General features: G+C 43.1%; 1 protein-coding gene across 2 annotated transcripts in view; it reads left to right on the plus strand.

Annotated features, from left to right (window-relative positions):
• The window catches only part of PPP4R3B (protein phosphatase 4 regulatory subunit 3B), a 42,379-nt gene extending 24,555 nt beyond the window's left edge, over positions 1-17,824 (plus strand). The window contains exons 6-16 of one of the 2 annotated variants that reach the window (XM_066595750.1): positions 532-648; positions 2,495-2,611; positions 3,178-3,327; positions 5,702-5,804; positions 7,016-7,057; positions 9,295-9,453; positions 10,434-10,603; positions 11,244-11,383; positions 13,243-13,427; positions 14,189-14,391; positions 16,142-17,824. In XM_066595750.1, the coding sequence (XP_066451847.1) occupies positions 532-648; positions 2,495-2,611; positions 3,178-3,327; positions 5,702-5,804; positions 7,016-7,057; positions 9,295-9,453; positions 10,434-10,603; positions 11,244-11,383; positions 13,243-13,427; positions 14,189-14,391; positions 16,142-16,240 (1,485 nt within the window). In that variant the 3' untranslated portion in view covers positions 16,241-17,824. The remainder of the gene's footprint in view (positions 1-531; positions 649-2,494; positions 2,612-3,177; positions 3,328-5,701; positions 5,805-7,015; positions 7,058-9,294; positions 9,454-10,433; positions 10,604-11,243; positions 11,384-13,242; positions 13,428-14,188; positions 14,392-16,141) is intronic. The other variant, XM_066595751.1, reaches the window with a different exon arrangement.
• The last annotated feature ends 3,046 nt before the right edge of the window (positions 17,825-20,870 follow it).

Here is a 20,870-nt window from a genome sequence, read left to right on the forward strand (position 1 = left end):
CATCGCAAGTTTGTGCTTTGAAATTTTTGCGCAACGCGTTTTTAACATTAGGAAGTCCCATTGACAATCGCGTTAAAAAAACGCAGCGATATCGCAGAGTTAAAAAAAAAAAAACCCCGCAAGTGGGTGTTAACCCTGAAAGTCCTGCCATCAGCTCTAAGGTTTCTTACTCAGCACTTCACCCCTATGCAAGGCGCTGAGCGTTTACACGGGACGAGAAGCCAGCGAGCCAACAAGGTTTAAGTTCACTGAAAAGTCAGCTTAAACCACAACGAACAAGTGAGGTTTTTTGTTTTTTTTTACATTCACACTAAACGATGATAGCCCAAATCTGTTTGAACGAATTTTGAGCGATAATAGTTACGTGTAAATGGGCCGTTGGTCTCTCCACATCTTGAAATGGCTGATAGCAGAGAACAATGAATTCTTTTCTGTTGCCCAGCAAATGCAAATACTTCAGGTGTGATGCAACTTTATGAACATTTCGCCACTTCATAAGAACCTTTAAAATATTGATGTCTTTTTCTACAGGTAAACTTTTTCAAGGAATTCTGTGCATTTTCACAGACATTACAACCTCAAAATAGAGACGCTTTTTTCAAAACATTGGCAAATCTAGGAATTCTTCCTGCCCTGGAAATCGTCATGGTAGGTCGCCCGCTCTCAGACTTGTAGAATCACCTGCTTTGGACTTATGCTGAGATTTATCTATATTTTCCAGTGCCATGTAAGGGTCGGCATATCATTAGTTTACTGCTTATTGGGTTCTTATTGTTTTGCAAATGGGTAATTTGTCATATCACAGCGCTAGATTGATAGTCCCTTTTTTATAATAGTCTTATCAAGTGATTATGGGTGCCAGAATGTGTCCCCCATGACGCTTTAGGACCCTCTGTTAAGCAATCTAATATTGACTGTAGCCTTCAGTCAGATCAGTTATGGCTCCTTTGTACAAAACTGGGTACAAAGTGTTCCATGTGAGAAATCCTTCTTATTGCAGAAAGATCTTTGGGCATCAGCCGTATCTAATGAGGGATTCAATTGCAATCTGCTCCGAGCGCCCGACCTCTTTGGCTCCCCTAAGATGTATAAAGTGGTGTGAAGAAATAGATGGAGGGTTGAGCTTCTTAATTTCTATACTGACACTTCAACAAAGGAACGTTTTTTTTTTTTTTGTTTTTTTTAATATGGATCTTCTAGAATTCCTCTTGCATGATGATAAAACCACCATCTTCACGAAGCTGCCGTCGTATTTTGTGTCCTCACCGGTACATTCTGACATTTCCCATATCATTCAGTGAACCAAAGTGATTGTGACTGGAGTGTGTAATGCACAGCAGTTGCTGCGTTGGGGTCTGGTCCCACTTAGCGATCACCATGGGGCTGAGAACCAGGCTGGTAATGCCAATATACATTGTTCATTATCTGTAGCTTGTTACTGGCCGCGTGATTTGTGTTTAAAAAAATAAATAAATAAAATGTGCGTCCATTTGCAGCGAACACCTAAAGGGGTTTTCTAAGTCTGAACTATTGATGATCTATCCTCAGCAGAGCTAATCAATAGCTGATTAGCGGGAGTCCTGCACTCTGTGGACAGAGCCAGAAGCTGTCTGCATTACCAGCCTAGGCCACTGCAGTGTGGAAGGAACTGTCTGCTTCTGGCTCCATCCACACTGACAGTAGGCTGCATTACTAGTGATTGTTTGCGGTCCTGAGCTGTGGACCCTGACTATCAACTATTGATGTATCCTGAGGTTAGATCATCAATAGTTCAGTCTCTGAAAACCATGTTAATTTAATACAGATCTTAATTTGATACAGATCTGTATCACCGGTGGGAGTTCTCAGCTGCCATAACCCAGTCGCTAGGTGGGACCGTACCCTTGGGATTATCTGTAACAGACCCTACACTTCAGTTAAGCTGGACATTTAGAAAGAGTTCACATGTGGAATATTAGTGGTAAATTTTCAATACCGAGTTGTACAGTAAAGATCTTCAGAGTACAATGCAAGTGAAGATGGGTTTTCAATACCAGAAGCATACGCTGTAGACTTCAGCCTTTGCAAAGCCGTATATAACACGGATTTGTGGCTATATCATGACCTTCACGGTCTAGGAATAGAAAAAAGCGAAGACATTTTCTAAAGGCCCATTGAGGCACAACGATTATCGCTCAAAAGACCTTTTGAGCAATAATTGTTGTGTCTAAATGGCCTCTAGTCCTTCTATTGATGGAAGACTTGCTTTGTTAGGTGCATTCACACCTGGCATGATTTGCAGTGGATTTTGTCATAAATTTTTGTGCGGATCTACAGCCGGTTTCACCACTTCAAGTTGATTTCAACTAAGGGTGAAACCGGCTGCAGTTGTGCAGCAAGAAAACGCAGAAAATCGTCTACGTGTGAACGCACTTGTGGAACGTTTCTCGACTCTTTTCTCCTTTTTATCTGTTTTCAGTATCCAGTTGAGTTATTAATCACCTGTTCCTTCTAGGGTATGGACGACCTGCAAGTTAGAGCAGCTGCAACCGATATATTTTCATATCTGGTAGAATTTAGTCCATCTATGGTCCGGGAATTTGTGATGCAGGAAGCGCAGCAGAGTGATGACGTAAGTGCGCAGATTGTAAGCTGCCGTCATGCTTTATTCTATATTGTCTGTCTTGTAACAGTGTGCACTCTGTATGGTTTGTCCTGGGGGGTAAATCACCTTTTATTAAAGTTTTAGTGAAGGGGACACCACAAAAAATATACTTATACCTTAAACTGATATCTTATACTTTCTGTGACTGCACACTGAAGGCATAAAATATCCCTTTAGGGTATAAATGCAGAGCGATTAGACAGACTTCGCTGCTGATCGCAGGCTTCTCGCTCCGTGATTCAACCTCTGTGAGCATTTACACGGAACTGGAAGCTGGCGATTGTTTTTATAACTACTTGCGAATTAATAGTGAGTGACTTGCCTCACGCCATCAATTTGCATTGCACGATTATCACTGAAATTCGTTTGTCTTAAGTAATTTAGAGCGATAATTGTCCTGTGTAAATGGTGCGCATTAGTGAACTTTGGGCCTATAATAATCCTGCTGTTGTCTCTAGTAGTCCTACAACACAATTGCAGGAGAGCTCCTATTGGTTATGTTACTGTAACACCTCTTCCCTTCCCTCCCGCAGGACATTCTGTTGATAAATGTTGTAATTGAGCAAATGATTTGTGATACGGACCCTGAGCTTGGAGGAGCTGTTCAATTGATGGGACTTCTGCGGACTTTGATAGACCCTGAGAACATGTTAGCGACCGCTAATGTAAGAACATGCAAATGGGTAAAAGCATCATTTTATTTTTTTTTTTTTGTCCTTTTTTTAGTTCATTTTTATGAAATATAGTGCTTGGGGGCAAACAGATGTGGTAATTCAGGCTGCCCACTGGACTAAAACCTACATGTCTACATTTAGGCAGCTTTAAAAGGTTATTCCGGCCTCAGACAATTGTGGCCGAGATGGAAATGCCAATCTCTGTGGTGGCACGGATTATAGAAACCACCAAGCTGGCTGTGCTGTTAACTCCCCTTAACTTAGATGGTAGTTATGGAAACAATGTACACAGCCAGCTATTGAATTTTGTAATCCTGACCATCTCTGGCTGTTGCATGTAGACATGTACAGGGTGAGGCAAAAGTCTGGACACGCGCGTTTAAATGGTAAAACAATGTGTGAGTAGTAATTGGGAAGGGTGGCTGTGTTTTGGTTTCAATGGCCATTTTGAAATCTACCATATTGAATTCAGCTCAGGTTTTTCATATAGGAGGGGGAGCTGTCAGGTGATAGATATCTATCTTGGCTAGAATTTACTCAAACACGCTGGAAGTGTCAGGTTTGGCTTATATTTACTTGTTTAGGAGTTAAGTGAAGGTAAAGTTTCACAAAGTGCTTTACATGATGTGTTCGATCTGTCCATCATTCTGCCGGACGCACATGGTTAAGCGTTTTAATACAGTCTTCGGGAACCTGCAGAAGAACTACAGGTGATATTTCTGCGCCAAACTGCAGGATTTGCTGTTTTAGGTGAATCATGTTACATTTTTTTTTTTTTTTTTATATGCACAAGGGAGTTTAAATGGCTCTAGAGATAAAAGTCCGAAGACATTAAAGGGGTTGTCCCGCGGCAGCAAGTGGGGTTATACACTTCTGAATGGCCATATTAATGCACTTTGTAATATACATCGTGCATTAAATATGAGCCATACAGAAGTTATACACTTACCTCCTCCGGTGCTGGCGTCCCTGCCTCCATGGCGCCGACTAAAGCTGCCTTCTCCTTCCATTAGATGCGCTTGCGCTGTCCGGTCTTCTGCTCTGTTGAATGGGGCCGCTCCGGCCATACAGAAGTGTATAACCCCACTTGCTGCCGCGGGACAACCCCTTTAAGTCCGATGACCTTGGCGGCTATTCTACAGGCCTCTACAGCCAGTCCAATACTCGGGGTTTCCAGATGCAGCCACAACAAAGTGTGCGCCATCCTGTTGAAAGTAATGTGGAAACTCGCTGTCCTCATTGAGCACAAATGGGAATATGGTGTCCTGTAACATCTAGAGGTACATCTCAATGTTAAGTGATCTGTCACTAAAAAGAAGCTCTGTGGTACAAGTCCCCCAAGTGCCACACCAAGCCATCATCTTTTGCAAACTCATTGTTTTGATGGGTAAATTGATGATGAATTCTCATCTGGCCAATACCAGATTGATTGATGTCACCATTCCTGTAAAGCAATGCCTTTCTACTGAAAAGATGATGTGGGTGCACTGGATCCGCGACTGCCTGCTACTCCATCCATCTGCCTGGGTCGTCTGTATTGAGGCACTGCAGCGCCATTTGTATGGATGCCATTTTTAATTCAGAAAAATCCGCAGTATGGACCGTTGACTAATGGTTTCCATCTATAACAGCCTGGTACTGCATTTGGTATTTTAATAAGTGATGCAGGGACATTTGTGGCCACCTCCTCACTTGTTGCAGATTGTGGTCATCCTGTCGGCTGTCAATGGATCCAGTTTCACAAAACTTTGTGCTGATTTTGCATACAGTTGAGTGTGAAATGGGTCACACATGCTCCTTCCTACCCAGATGAGGACAATTTCTGTGCAATGTTCTTTAGATAACTGTATGATCGTTTACCTGTAGCAACAGATTAATTGGATGTCTGACACAATTTACTTGTTTAGGAGTCAAGACGGGACAAAATTGGTAAAGAATGCAAAACTGACATTTCCAATGTTTCTGAGAAAATTCTACCCAAGACTGATATCACATGACCCCATTCCCATTTGAAAAGCCTGAGCTGAATTCACTATTGGATTTCAAAATAGTCGCCAAAAAACATCACCAAAACCAAAAATTATTACTTTCACATATTGAAAGTCAATTTTCACATTATTACACCAGTTAAACAGGTGTGTCCAGACTTTTGCCTCAGCCTGTGTTGCCATAATGATCTGAGATTGGAATAACCCTTGAAGTATTTAAGAAACCTGTGTAATATTGGGTCTTCTGGACTGTTAACATTAACCTTTCCTGCAGACGACACAATGTAAGATGCAAAAAAAATGTGTATCGCCATGATAATATAGATAAGTTCTGTGACGACGTGGTCATCGTAACTCGGTATTTGTGAAAATATGCACTTTTTTTTCTTTTACAGAAAACTGAAAAAAGTGAGTTTCTGAATTTCTTCTACAATCATTGTATGCAAGTCCTCACCGCACCTCTCCTGGCAAACACCTCTGAAGACAAACCAGATAAGGGTATGATGGCAACGGCGGCGTGTGTTAGTCTTGTGTCTTATGCTTATACTATATTTGTTCGTTATGAGTAATGCCCCTTTTAGAAGAGCCGATTCTCGTTTGACATCACCGCTCACTTATTAGCTTTCGTACAGCCTGTTCAGACTGGCAGATCATCGTTGGGACTCGTTCAGTCCTCCACATCCCTATGTTACACACTGAGCGCAAATACTTAAACGCAATGAGAAGTGAACAAGCCAATGATTTTTAGTCCGGCTGAAACTGAACGACGAACGAAAAGTGCCCGATTCTTGTTCAGTCGTTGGCCCGCATTTTAAATGGAACGATTATCACTTGTTACGTCGAAACGTAACTTTGGCTTTCCGTTCCATGTCACCATTCTGGGCAAATGCATGAAAAAATTTCCAGCTGTACTGCATGGAGTCCCTGTTCTGCCTCCACTGAGTATACTCTCATTCGGAAGCTTGTTTTCCCAAATATAAGATGTCAAAGGATAGTTGGTGGTTTAATCTGCTGATAAATACTTGCTGTGTGCAGCAAAAGAAGCCAGGGTGGTTACACATCTGCGGTGGGGATTCCATTTGTGGAGCCGGAAAGGGTAATCCACCCGGCCAAACTCCTCTCTCTGGACAGAACCGAACAGCGCCTGACTGCATGCAGCACTTTTTTTTTTTTTCTCCTGGTATTTTGAGCCCGATCTGTGATGGAAACCCCAGTTGGAGGTTTCAATGCAGATGTAAAATCTACCCAAGACCTCATGTCCACATGCGAGTCGGATTCCACATGTGGGAGCCCGTAGTGGAATCTGACCCTGCCACAGCGGCGTTGGTGCGTTCCTCACATCTTCTTACTACTTCTGTACTGCGGATGGTCCGCATGGCTCGCCGTAGGACATGCGCAGTACAGTGTTTTTTGCTTGTTTGTTTTTCCCCATCATCCTCGAGCGGAAACCGCAATTGGTTTCCACTCGTGCCTGAAGAATCGTTTTTTCACAGCAAAAATCCGTCCATGGACATTGGGCCTTAAAGTTCCTGTAATTTCTGCCATTTTACATCTTGGCTACTGATCTTCCCATTAACTCATTCAGCACGTATCGGTCTCTGCTGATCGGCAGCATTACTGAAGAATGTCCCTAAGCAGCTGTACTGTGTGCGCCATAAGTTACCAAGACTTCTCATGAAAACCATCTTTGTTTTTGTGTTTTTTCTTAGATTCTAGTCTTGGGCCCACCAATAGCAGCACTATTTGTCCAGGTAAGTGTCTTATGTCTTGGACAGGGGATGTGAAGAGATAAATCAAATCTGGAATGGCAATCATTGAAGCCACCTTCACATTTCAACTCGCTTCTTTGGATTTTATGGAGTATTTTGCTCCAATGAAAGTGGAAAGGGGTAGTTGGCGAGATTTAATCCCAGATGAGTGAAAGATGAATACCGTTTAATAAACTTTGTTACATGTTATGAAGAGCCATTCATTTGCGGTGTACGTAGCTGCCTAGCTCTAAAGAGGTAAAAGGCAAGAAAATGAGTTACTATGTTCTTTACTTCATTTCATTGGTGAAGAAGGCCGGTCCGCCGGGGCTTAGGGGTTGGCAGGCCGGGGCTTAGGGGTTGGCAGGCCGGGGCTTAGGGGTTGGCAGGCCGGGGCTTAGGGGTTGGCAGGCCGGGGCTTAGGGGTTGGCAGGCCGGGGCTTAGGGGTTGGCAGGCCGGGGCTTAGGGGTTGGCAGGCCGGGGCTTAGGGGTTGGCAGGCCGGGGCTTAGGGGTTGGCAGGCCGGTCCGCCGGGGCTTAGGGGTTGGCAGCCTTTTATTGCTTTTATGTGAGTTTTGTGTGTGAATGTATTGATCTATATTCAGGATTATTACTAGTGATCTTCCTGATTTCGGACACTCATAACTCCTGTTTTAATGACACTCCAATACATGAATTTGATATCAATTGAAACAAACTCAAAACTTTTCATTTAGTATAACAGTCTACCATAAGACTTCCTTGTTGACCAGAACGACCAATCACAGCGCGGCTTTCATTTCTCAACCAGCTGACGTAAAATGAAAGCTGCCCTATGATTACTGTTACAGCTCATTCACATAGACACCTGCGGGGTTCAGTTGTGTATACACACTACGTATTTACACGGACTAGAACGTGTTTGTGTATTTCAGCCATTCCTGTGGGTTTGTATACGTGAATACAGGCAGGTTTCTTGTGTATTTACACCATGAAAGTGAATATGCCAGCAGAAATATGCTGTGTTTGTAATACGCACCAAAATAGGATATGCTGCGTATTTTTCCATGCACTTAAACATCACATGAGCAAACCCATTGAAATTAATGGCTTCTAGTCGCCGCGTATTAGGCCAGTATCACAGCGCTTTTGCTTCCGTCCAAAAATCAGGCAGCTATGTGGTAAGTGGACGAACCCCATTATAGTCAATGGGGTCCATCCGGCGATATTCGGTTCCATTCACAGATAAAACTGTTCAGCCGCGGGGATTCCCCCTTTCCTGCTTCCTGAACGGAGTGGGAAAACTAAATCCCCAGCGCAGGTGTGTAAGCAGCCATACGTATGTAAAAAAACAAAAATGCTCATATAGACAAAATCCACATGCTTTGATTCAGCTGCGGATGCCCATGTTTCTCTATTGCGGATCGTCCGCAATTCAAGTCCACCCGTGGACATTAAGCCTTAGGGTGCTGTTATGTGCCTGAAGCATGTCAGGTTTTTGTAAATTTTTAAGAATTTTTCTGGGTCACTGGATGAGCTGGATTTCCTTTCTAAGCTGCATGTTTACCTGGATGGACAATCTAGTCTGTGCTCGACTGTGGATGTGGCTTGTGCTGGTGAGCTAGTTCCTCTTTCTATATTGACCACTAGGGGGCCCCAACAGCATTATACAGCTCCCAGTTATAAGTCTGTGAGCAGTGAAAGTGTTGTTTCACTGAGGAGATACCGTAATTAAAGGGAGAAAAAAAAGGATTTTACGAATCTGGTGCACAATTTTGGCGCTAAAAGCGAAATACTCAGTTGTAGCTATGAATATAGCATTATTTTCGTGTTTAGAAATATCTGAGTATTGAAGTAGGCATTCCTTGTTTTACAAACCTAAGTACCTGCACTTCTGTACATTTAAATAAGAGAAAAAAAGGCGATTTCTAAGCATTTTTAAAATGGGTTTTATCAGTGTATTCTGTACATTTTTCTTAAGCCCCTCTTCGGTTATGCAGCTAGATGAAGACAAGACTGAGAGAACTATCTTCTTCACTAACAGCTGTGCAGCAGAAGAGGGGGTTTTTAAAGAAAAATGTGCATAATAGGCTGATAAAACCTATTGTAAAAATGTTTAGGATCGTCTGTTAAGTCCATAAAAATAAAAACCTACAGATGTCTTTTTTCGGTCTTACATGCTGTGTAACTATATGAAATGCTTCCAATGGGTGGTCTGCGTGTGGATGGGTGACACTGAGGTTCTCTTTTCTGTATTTCAGATAACTATCAGACTGCTCAGCTACTTGCGTTAATTCTGGAGTTGTTGACATTTTGTGTAGAGCATCACACGTACCACATCAAGAACTACATCATGAACAAGGATTTGCTTCGGAGAGTGTTAATACTAATGAACTCAAAACATACTTTCTTGGCACTTTGTAAGTCCTTTCCCTCTTGTGAACTTTCATGAATGGCACAAGTTTCAGACTCCGGCACTGTGCCCTGTAGTATTGAGGAGCTTGCTGTGTTTTGTACAGAAGGCGCTTTGTCTTAAAGTTGAGGGTTATGCCAAATAATTGGCCAATTCTGACCTAATCGGCCATCATCTAGCGTTGCTGCTCCATTCATTCTCTCTGGTTTTTGTTAAGGATTGCAGCGATGATGTGCCTGTATTGCCACATGGCTACTGCAGCTAATAAAATGCAAAAAACACACCCCCTGAAACAGGACCTCACCTGTGACTTTCTTCTATATACAGAGCATTGGTCATCGGCTCCTGGCTCATGTGATCTGTATATGAGATAACATCATAGATGACCTGCTGCCGGCACATCATGGGCCATAAAAGACGAATTACAAAATTACCATGTGGAGAACTAGAATAGCAGAAAAGTTATTCATAATGCCTCTTAGAAGGCTCTTCTATTGCAGATGCTGGGAAGTGACTGTTTAGAGTCGAATGTAACAGGCTGGAGACTAATTCCTTATTCGTGGATGATTTGCTATATCCTAGCCAACTTCTTCCAAGCAGCCGCATGTTAAAGCGCTTTACCAGGCAGTGCCAGGTCTGAGTGGAAAGCCGCTACTCCGACCCCCTGTGTAGTGACCGGTGCTTTTAAATTGCGTGTTTAATTCATTGAAATCATTGGGAGCTGCGCTTGTAATTGCAGTTGCAATTGATTTCAATGAGAGCTACGCCTGCAATTACAAGCGCTGGCCACTACTTAGGGTCAGAGCAGCGGCGTCACTCTGACCTTTGTAAAAATGTGCCTTACGTCATTGACCTCTTTAAAATGAGCATTTCCAGATGTAGTGTAGTTATTGGGAGAGATGCATGTATTTGGAGCTTTCGCGGTTGGGCCTGGTTAACGTATACATGTTTGCAGCATGTCTTACTCATGCAGTGTGTTCCTTCTAGGTGCTTTACGTTTCATGAGGCGAATAATTGGTTTGAAAGATGAGTTTTACAACCGTTATATTATAAAGGGAAACCTTTTTGAACCGGTTATCAATGCACTTGTGGATAATGGAACCAGATACAACTTGCTAAACTCCGCAATAATAGAACTTTTTGAATTCATCAGAGTGGTAAGTGACTATTCAAGCACAGCACTACTTAGTCTGTGATCTCCCCGCACCACTAAACCTAATCCACTCTTACCTACTGTTCCAATAAGGTTAGGGCTACACAGCAACTTTGGCCGCACAATGTATGTTATGCCCAAAGATTGCAGTGGTAATGCTGCTGTCATCACAAACCATGAAAGTGAATGTGGTCATGTTGTGGCCCATCAGCTACTAAAACCGTGAACATGGCCGATTACTTGCAGTCACAAAGGGGCCACATTAACTTGCAATGAAGGCAGCATGGCACTTTATTGTGTGGCGTGGGTAAAGTGACCGTGTAGCCCACACCACACAAGTGTATACTGTGCTATTTTTGTGTTTGGACTACACATCCCAGCAGAGTCTAAATAGGCCATCTACTGTTAGATGTAGGCAATGTCCAATAGGTGTTGAGTGAGAATGTGGAGGTGGTGAGAGCCCCATTGATGAGGGTGATGCTGTTATGGGGTCATCACTTCCATATTTACACCTGATCCTGTCTCTGGCCCATTCAAACCGAAGTTCTTATTGTATAAACTTTGGATGTCGCCGCTGCCAGTAGAGCTCCCCTTGATGCAGTGATGAGAGCTGGATGTAAGTCTTGTGTTCCTTTACATTACAGGAAGACATAAAGTCGCTGACAGCGCATATAGTGGATAACTTCTATAAGGCTCTTGAGTCTATTGAATATGTTCAAACATTCAAGGGGCTGAAGACCAAGTATGAGCAAGAAAAAGACCGGCAGAGTCAGAAATTAAACAGGTGAGGCCGATGATAGAAAACGCTTATCTATTGACATTTTTTCCCTTTTAGTAAGGCATGGCGCTTGTGTGGCAGTCCTCAGTGGATAATTGGCTTTCTGTGCTGCTACACAGCCCTCCAGGCCAAATCCAAGCCTCAATGTAATGTCATATTCTGAGACACAGCGGCTCCATGCAATGGAATAGGAATCCTAATTATGCCTAATTAGCCTTAATACAACTGTGTGGTAGTATAGACTTAAGCAACGATACGGCACTATTCACACTGGTGCTTGGGTACGATCCCATTCCTTAATCCAAATGTACAATAAATTCTTTTTTGAAAACCCATTGAGATTAATGGACAAAAGCTGAAACGCCTAATTCTATTTGAATTCAGTTTTTCTGCTCCAAAAATAGAACAGACGGAATTCAAACAATCTGAATGAGCCCTAAAATGTATTGAGTCCTTTATATATCTTGTTCGTGGCTCCGTTTTGTCCTGATATAGAGCTCCACAACCCCTCCATAGTTGGGCCGGCCCTAAACCAGGTATATATTCACTGACGTCTCCCGACTCTTCCTCGCTCAGCCTGCTTTATTAACATAAAATAGATCTACTTGCCCTCCTCCACTCTTCTGCTGCTGCCGGTCTCTGCTGGTCTTCGTTTCCAGGTGCAAGGGAGCGGCAATGATATTGATACGGGCCATGTGACCACTGGAGATGGTGATTGGCTGCAGCAATCACAAGGCCCTAGTGTTGGTGACGAGGCGGTCAGGTTTAAGCGGGGAAAGGTTAGAGATTATCTATCGCGCACACACCATCTACTAACCTTCCCTGCTCTTCTGCCCAAATATCATTTATAGTACAGCACACTGAGCAACTTATTATAATAAAACAAATTTCTTTGGATAACCCCATTAAGAGAGCGCAATAGCCACTTGTATCCGCCACTAGAGGGCGCTTACTGCCTACTACTGTTATACAGTAAAACTCCCTCTAGTGGCAGATGCAGGTAAATGTAATGTGTTAAATCTATTCATGCAGGGGATTTGAAGCTGTGTCTTAGACTGGATTGTCAAATTAATTTTGTACAGAGTTATGGACTGATTTTATGTTAGGTTGGGGGTTGATCAAGGAGAGGCATTTAGATTGAACCTAGGTTTTTGAGTCCAACTTCAGTATGATCACCTATACGGTTATGTCCGTCTTAGGGCTTGCTCACACAAGCAGATGTATGCTACCTATCATGTTTACCTGAAAAGAAGATCCTGTCTAATAATTTTTGCCCCAAAAGAGGCACGAGTTCTTATTTTCAGCGGATGTCTTATACTTAGCAGGCTTGGTCCCGGTACCTCCCGCTGCTCTCCGGAGCTCCGACACTCTTCTTGCAGTCATCGGCCTCCCACAGAAGATGACTTTCTGGTTATGGGATTAATAAATTGTCGGAGTTTCGGAGAGCAGCGGGAGGGACCTGGACCGAGCCTGCTAGGTAATGTATTCCTTTTTATTTTCATTGTAATGCAGCTAGGGTTTATTTTCGCGGTACGGCTTAAAAGCCTCCCTGATCCCGAAAAATCAGCGGGGTAGGGCTTATTTTCAGAGAAACAGGGTATTGTGCGGTGCTAAAGGCCAATTGATTTCTATTGGGCCACTCGCACCTGTTTTTATTTTTGTTTTGTTTTTTTTCCGTACGTGTGAAAAAAATCGTAGAATGTCCTATTATGATGCTTATTGCACACAAATATAGGCTATGCAGATTTAGGATGTGCAGTAGATGCGCATATACTTGCATGTAATACATGGGATACCCCCCCCCCTCGTCCCTGAGTCCTTATGCAAACACAAATCTTGACACTTTCAATATACTTCCTCTATAGTGTACCGTCTATACTGCGTAGCAACAGATTCCGAAGAGATGCAAGAGCTTTGGATGAAGATGAAGAGCTATGGTTTAATGAAGATGAGGAGGAAGAAGGTGAAGCCGTTGTACCTCCTGTTGAAAAGTCGAAGACGGAAGATGACTTTCCTGACAGCTATGAAAAATTTATGGAAACCAAGAAAGGTATAAATGGGTGGTTTACTATTAAAAACAGATATTTTGAGTTTGTGAATTAGAAAATTAATTTACTCGTCAGAATGAAAAGCTATACTAATATACTTTATTGTATTAGTTCTTCAGTTTTCAGGATCTCTGCTTAGTCACTGAATGGAAACCATTTCTTCCAGAGGATAAAAATCTTTGCTGCTCATTTGATTCCCACAGAAGTGCAGGACGGGTTAGACTGTATGCACATGGGGTGGTATTCTGTACGAGAGAAACAGAACTTTCATGGAAGTTTTTATCTGTATTTGTTCCTGCTAAATTATATACCAAAATTATGCACTAGTCTGCTCAGCTGCTCCTCTGTATCTGCAGGAAGACTGACTGTTTCCCTTTCACTTAGTTGCTGTATGTTATGTACTTATTTGTATTCTTAAAGAATACCTGCACTAAAAAAAAACAAAAAAACTTTTGACATGTCAAAAGTATTGATCACTGGGGGTCCCGCTGCTGAGACCCCCACTGATGGCTCACCCGAGCTCTGACCCCTTCAGCTATGTTCGCTGGTTTTTGGTGGCTACTAGCAGCTGAAGACTGCCTCATAGAGGTGTACAAGGCCATCTTCAGCTGACGGAAGCACGGGGCTCGGGTGAGCCTTCAGCGGGCGTCTCGGCAGCGGAACCCCACTGATCAATACTTTTGACATGTCTCTTTCTCTCTTGACATGTCCAAAAGATTTCTGAGAGTGCAGCTACTCTAACATTTCTTTTCTGTTTCCAAAGCTAAAGAAAGTGAAGACAAGGAGAATCTTCCAAAGAGGACCTCAGTGGGAGGATTCAAGTTCACTTTTTCTCACTCTGCCAGCTCAGCTAATGGAGCAAATAGTGCAAACAGCAAATCTGTGGCAGCTCAGACCCCACCAGCAGGTTCTAATGGGTCTTCCTCTAAGAACACAAGTTTATCAACTACAGTCACGTCTACAAAGGTGAGCTAAGTGTTAGACAAGAGAACTCTGTACTATGGTTGCTATGAGCAAAACATCCATTTTTTTGGCTCCTTTTGACAAATTAAGACTACTTTGTTCAGAGGTACATGAGGATTCTGTTGCAATATAGAAAGCCTTAGTCATGTACTTTACTAGTTTAATGACCCAATTAGAACAGTGTACTCTACATGAATGTTTATTAGCCTAATACAAAAGGGAGACTGTACAATTTTCTGTAGCATCACCTCGTTGTACCATCTACCATTTGCATACCAAATTTCCCAAAAGAGCATTGCATGGCCTGTAAAGGCCCTTTTAGGCACAATTTTCACTGAAAAATCACTGTCATCTTTTGAGCGATAATTGTTGTCTAACTGCACACAACGTTAATGTGCAGTTTTCGTTAAGCCATCGCTGGTCTTTCAGCATGCTGAAAGATCAGCGATCAGTTATCAGGAAGTCACAGCGGGATACAGCTGATACTATTGTTTCAGCTGTATCACACTCACTGACAGGCGGGGAATGAAGAACAGAACGGTCCAGCTGTGTTCTTCATCCCCCGCTCGGATAACAGCCGGGCGTTCCGAGCGGGGAACAGCTTAATGCAGAAGACAAGCGGCCCTGCTTGTTTTCTGCATTCCCCACTCGGAGTGCAAGGTGATCCCTCTATGTTTGAGCTATCGCCTTGCGCTGTAAAGAACACAACGTTTATCGCTCAAAAGATTTTTTTTTTTTTTGAGCGATAATCGTTGACTAAACCAGGCTTAAATCTCCTTATGTATCCTTGGCGCACTCCACAAGGAGGAACCGCTTCCCTCTGTATAATACTAGGTCTGTAAAAAGGCGATTGCATCAGAATAAAGCAACTTGACGGCGTAAAAGGGCATATGGGCAGTCGTTAAGGGGATAAAGAAGTAGTGTCGAGCACAACCTCCTGTTTGTATGTCCTATTGGGGCATATTACCATCCTAATGTGTGGTCCCTCACTTGGGCTATCCTTCTATGTCCCAGCATAGAGAGCTGCTCCTCATATGGAGGACCTTGTACCGTTCTGTTACAGGGCAGCCATTCATGTGGGTAACCATCCTGTAATAGTATATTTTGTCCACTGCAAAGTAGATATGCTTGGATGCCTTCTGCAATCCCCCAGTGACATTAGCCGATTGCCAGGGGTGCCAGGAGCGGGTCTATGACTGGTTAGTTGTACCCCCAGGAAGTGTTGTGCATTTTGGTACAATCTCTTTTAGGCTGCCTGCAGACGGGCGGGTCGGATCCGGCGGGACCTGACCGGGGCGCCTGCAGGGACCAGTGCGTACTCGCCCGTGCACGCCGGCTTCGGCTGTTTGATGTGCCGGCTTGCCGCACAGCTGGCGGATGCGCAGACCGGAGCCGGCGGCAGCTGAGTGACATTTCTGTGCAGCGATTTGTTTGCCGCGCGCTATTTCGCACGGCCAAATCGCGCCCGTCTGCATAGGATTGCGTTTGTTAACGCAATCCTATGCAGGCTTCCAGCAGCGGAAATTCCGCGGGAAATCTCGCCGCGGAATTTCCGATCGTGTGCAGGCGGCCTTAAAGCTTGCTGTGTGGACAGAATGACTGTCCAATAATTATGAAATGTCATGTGATTATTGGACAATCATATCACATGAGCCATTGGGACAGTTGAGGCTTTGGAAGTAGCATTGCAGCGTAACAGTATCCTCTGTAAAATTACATCTTCATACGATAACTAACATTGTGGTTTCTGCAGCAGGGAAGCCTGATCGGACTGGTGGATTACCCTGACGATGAGGAAGAGGAGGAGGAGGAAGAGACTTCTCCAAGAAAGAGACCTAGGCTGGGATCTTAAATTGACAACCATTAGTTTTGGGTTAACGCAGCAACTGATGTCTGAGCTTAGTGCGAGTCAGGACGCTTTCTCCCTCGAATAATATGGAAGTAGCCAAACTCCACGAGAAGGGTGGAAATGCCAAGATTTCATGGAAGTCCTTCAAGCGGTTCTAATTACTTGTAGGGTTTCGGAATGACGGATGAGCGATGACAAGCAAAGATGATTGCTTTTGCGCATCTTGTGTTTGGGGAGGGGGACAGAATGGATCACTTAGACACATTTTAATGTTGCAGGGTTGCCCCAAGGTAAGTCAACTAGACTCAAATAAAAAAAAAAAAAGAGAAAAAGCTCTCAGTTGCACACCGGTAATTTTTAATGGTGCTGGCCATAGTGTTTTCTTAATTGCCTATTTTATAAAAAGAAAAAAAAAAAAAACACAAAAAAAAGACATTGAAGGGAAAGAATTCTGATCTAACTTTGGGACCAGTCTTTGTAAATTTAATTCCCGTCTTCGGTAGTAGGATTGGGAGGGGGGATGGGTGACACATTGTAGTGCATGTTAACTTTTAAAAAGAGAAAAAAAAATGAATGAGAATCTTTCAGTGTGTATTTTATTAAAATCTGAAGTCAGAATGGACAGATGTAATAAGTAGCCCGTCCTGCATACTGCACTTCCAGAAATACTGATGCCAAGGATCAGTAGCTTCCAAAACTAGTCTGGAAACTGCCCATTGACCTCCTAACCAGTGCCTCAATCTCTTGCAGTGTTAATATTTTTGTGTTAATTATATGAAAAGTGTGTTACCCATTTTAGTTTTTTTTGTTTTTTTTCCCTTTTGCATTCGGCCTCCTTGGTTTGATGCTGTTGGCTGTTTTTAGTCCACATTAATTAAACTATTCCAATTTTTTTTTTAAGTGCTGAAACCATCATGGCTATACAAGAAACAAATATACCAAAGGGTTAACACAGCAAGCAATGAGTTGCCATCAGTCATTTTGTTTCATAGTGTCAGGAAAGACTGATATATGCACCTTTTACCTTTTTTTTTAGAGACGGGTGTAAAGGGAGAAGCAGTCGCTTTCGGTACACACTCACATAGCAATTCAGAGCACATTCCATGGATGTAAATGAATTGCAGCCGATATGCCGTAGCCGGTCTAGTTGTGGAATCCGATTTTTATTATTTTTCTTTGGTTTTGATTTTTAGCACCTCAGCTGTAAATATTGTAATATTCCTCCATATATGATCTGAGATCATGAAGTGTTCCTCCTTCACTTGAATTTACCGTTCAGAAACGCACGGAGCAGCTGCAGTCCTCTCGGAAAAGTCCCCCTTGTTCCAGGTTCTAGATCCGTTTCTCCTGATAGTTGAAGCAGTTTCCAAGTTTTGAAGATTTTGTAGTTAATTATAATTTTAGCTATTGTTTGGAAAGATGGGCTGTCTGTGTAGATATGAAGTATAGTTCTTTTTTCCATAAAAATACAGAAGTTTATTTTGTATTAAATACCACTGTACTTGTTTTACACCATTTGTATACATGTGGTGATATTAATGCTGAACTGTAAAATTTCAGGAATTAAAATGTGACCCTGTAATTCCAGAGCTTGTCTGTTTGTTTTGTTTACAGTATTTTACCCTTTTTTTTTTTTTTTTTATCTTGGGCTACATTCACATGATCGCCAATCACGCACGTGTTTTTGGCGGTGTGAGACGCACGAATATGAACTCTATGCTTTTGAATGGAGTCATACTGATGAGCGATGCTGGGAGGTAAAAAAAAAAAAATTTGCGTGTCCTATTGTTTTTCAGGTCCCTCGGAACGCATCGCACATTGCTTTTAATGGGACAGCCAAACACCTTGCATGCCGTGTGATGTGATGTTTCCTTTGGGAAACGCTTGCCGATCCTCTTCTGTACATGAAACAAGTGTCGTAGGATCAGAATTTCACAGAAGTTATTCAAAACTACTCACATCCACGGGTAAAACGTATGTTTACAAGCACAAGATCAGGCCGGATTTCTCTGCCTTATATTGCCCTTGCCCATGTGAATAGAACCTTATACTAGCTTCTATAGTAGTCATGTGGTCCCAACTGCTTGTACTCGTTCACCTGCGCACATCTGTATATGACGTTGCTCTGAGATTATGCACCATTTATGTATTAGGCTGGGTTCACACGGGGCGGATTCCCGCCGTAAATCCCGCAGTTTGGCCGCAGCAAAAAAACGCGAGATTTCCGCCGGGAGAACCGCCGCAGGAAAATCCCACGGCGGCTTTGAAGCGGCCCAGCCACTCGCTCTTCCGCTGCGGCCGGCGCTCCCATAGAGGAGAGCGCGGCTGCAGCGGAAAGAAAAAATAAATAGACATGCTGCATATTCTAAAGCCTGCCTGACTTACCGCAGCGGATTGGCCGTCCCGTGTGGACGAGATTTCTGAGAAATCTCGTCCACATGTCTGGCTAATCCCGAGATTAGCGGCCGCAGGCGGAGTTGCCGTGGCGAAATTGCGCACGGAATTTCCGCGGCAAATCCGCCCTGTGTGAGCCTAGCCTGGTGACTTTTTCAACAACAAACACCAGGAAGATGGCGAGGCTACAGCACTGGATCACGGTAGCAGAGAATGGGGGGTACATACAGCTGACCTTGTTTTAGCACAGTTAGTGGTATAGTATAGGGGGAATATTGTCCGGTAAGCAGATAATGCCTTTAAAGTACACTTTGTTTCCAGCACATCCCTAGTTCATTGTTACTGAAGCTCACCCCATCTCAGACACAGCTGCACTACGATTTCATTCAGCTGATTGTTGGGTATACTGGGGCAGACCAACAACATCAAAATGCAGAAAACATTTTAAATGGTAACTGGCTTTTCTAATAATTTGTGCTTATATAATAGCCTGTGTGATAACTAGCAAAAGTACAAATCACTTTAGCTACAGTGACTTGTTTATGTTCTGAAACAAAAAACACTTTAAGGCTGGGTTCACACAGGGCGGATTTGTTGCGGTTTTGCTGCGGCTTTTCCGTTGCGTTTTTGCCGCAGAAGAACTGCTTCTGTGTCAAAACCGCTTCAAAGGTTATTTGTGTCTTGCGTATTTTCTGCGCGGAAAATCCGCATGTGTTTTTTTTCCGCAGCGCTTTTTTACTCTCGCAGCGGATTTTGGTGCGGATTTTGCTGTGTCTATAGAGGTCTATGGACCAAAAAGCCCTGCAGAAAAGTCAAAAGAATTGACATGCTGTCTTGAAAAACCGCACCGCAGCTGTATTTCCGCACTGTGGCAGTGCGAAAAAATCCGTCCTGTGAGAACAGCTTTTTGCCCAAACACATTTTGCACTGCAAACACAGCGGTTTTGCCGCAGTGCAGATATGCAACGGCAAACCGCAGCAAATCCGCCCTGTGTGAACCCAGGCTAAAAGTGCTGGACACTAGGGGGTCTTCCTTTTAAGTTGCTGTCCACTGCCTGTTGTCAGGTGATGCCTGTCTCTAGTAACAGATTATAGGATTGTGAAGTGAGGGAGAGGACTTATCCTCCTTATTGAAGTGTGTAGAGATGGGAAGGGGGAGAAGCAGAGACTCATACAGATGTGCTGTAAGAGCTAATGGTAAGTTTACTGTTAAACTTTCCCCCACTCCCTGATGGTTGTGTGTTGAGGAACAAAATCTGTTTTCTCTGTGCACTGTATAGAACACAGCACAACAAAAGACTTGTCCCATCAGTTCAGAGAGAGCTGAAAATCAGAGATACAATCTGAAGTTAAACGCAGGATATAAGTCTTACAATGGCTGGAGAGTTCTGTTCCTCCTGTACACACAGAGCAACTTCTTCTGAAAAGTCAGGCACACTGTAAAGTGAATCAGAAATCCTAAACTTCTGCACTTTTCACACTGACCGCTAACGGTGTTTGATTTTTTTTTTTTTTTTTTTTTTTTAATCTTGTTAAGCATGAAAGTGAACGATAATTGTTTGGTCTAAATGTCAGTCGAACGAGAATCTTTCGCTTTTCACTCATCCATTTTATGCAGGCTTAAATATCATTCAGTTTAAATAGCACACAAATGAGTTAGCGCTGACGTCACTCGCTTATTCAAACTAGCATTGACTTGTCTACATGGATCCTCTTATGCAGGACTACAATGAAAGCTAAAGGTCCATTTACACGGGACGAAGGTCGGGCAAACTATGCCCAACACTCGTCCCCGCACATACTCGCTCTCTGTAGTGCTGTTGCACAGGAGCTACCCTGTTTCCCTGAAAATAAGACCTAGCATGATTTTCCAGAATTTTTGAGGATGCAAAATGATTTTTCAGGCTTTTTGAGGATGATTGAAATATAAGCCCTACTCCAAAATGAAGCCCTACTAACAGTTAATTAAAAAAAGTCAATTTGAATAGTGTCCAGGCAGCTATACATGTAAAGAAGTTAAACCTTTTTGAACAAAAATTAATATGACACTGTCTTATTTTCGGGGAAACACAGGTAGTATTGCTGGCTCTCAGTGGGGCGGCTGCTAGAGATTTCTCTCCTCTCGCTCCCCCGCCCCTCTCCATTCAGTACTGAACGGCCACTATGTTAAGTGAATGGAGAAGGGTGGGGGAGAGCGAGGAATGAAATCTCCAGCCGCCCCGCTGTAAAGCAATGATAC

This window comes from Eleutherodactylus coqui, chromosome 3 (genome assembly GCF_035609145.1).
Source record: "Eleutherodactylus coqui strain aEleCoq1 chromosome 3, aEleCoq1.hap1, whole genome shotgun sequence".
Taxonomy (NCBI): Eukaryota; Metazoa; Chordata; class Amphibia; order Anura; family Eleutherodactylidae; genus Eleutherodactylus; species Eleutherodactylus coqui.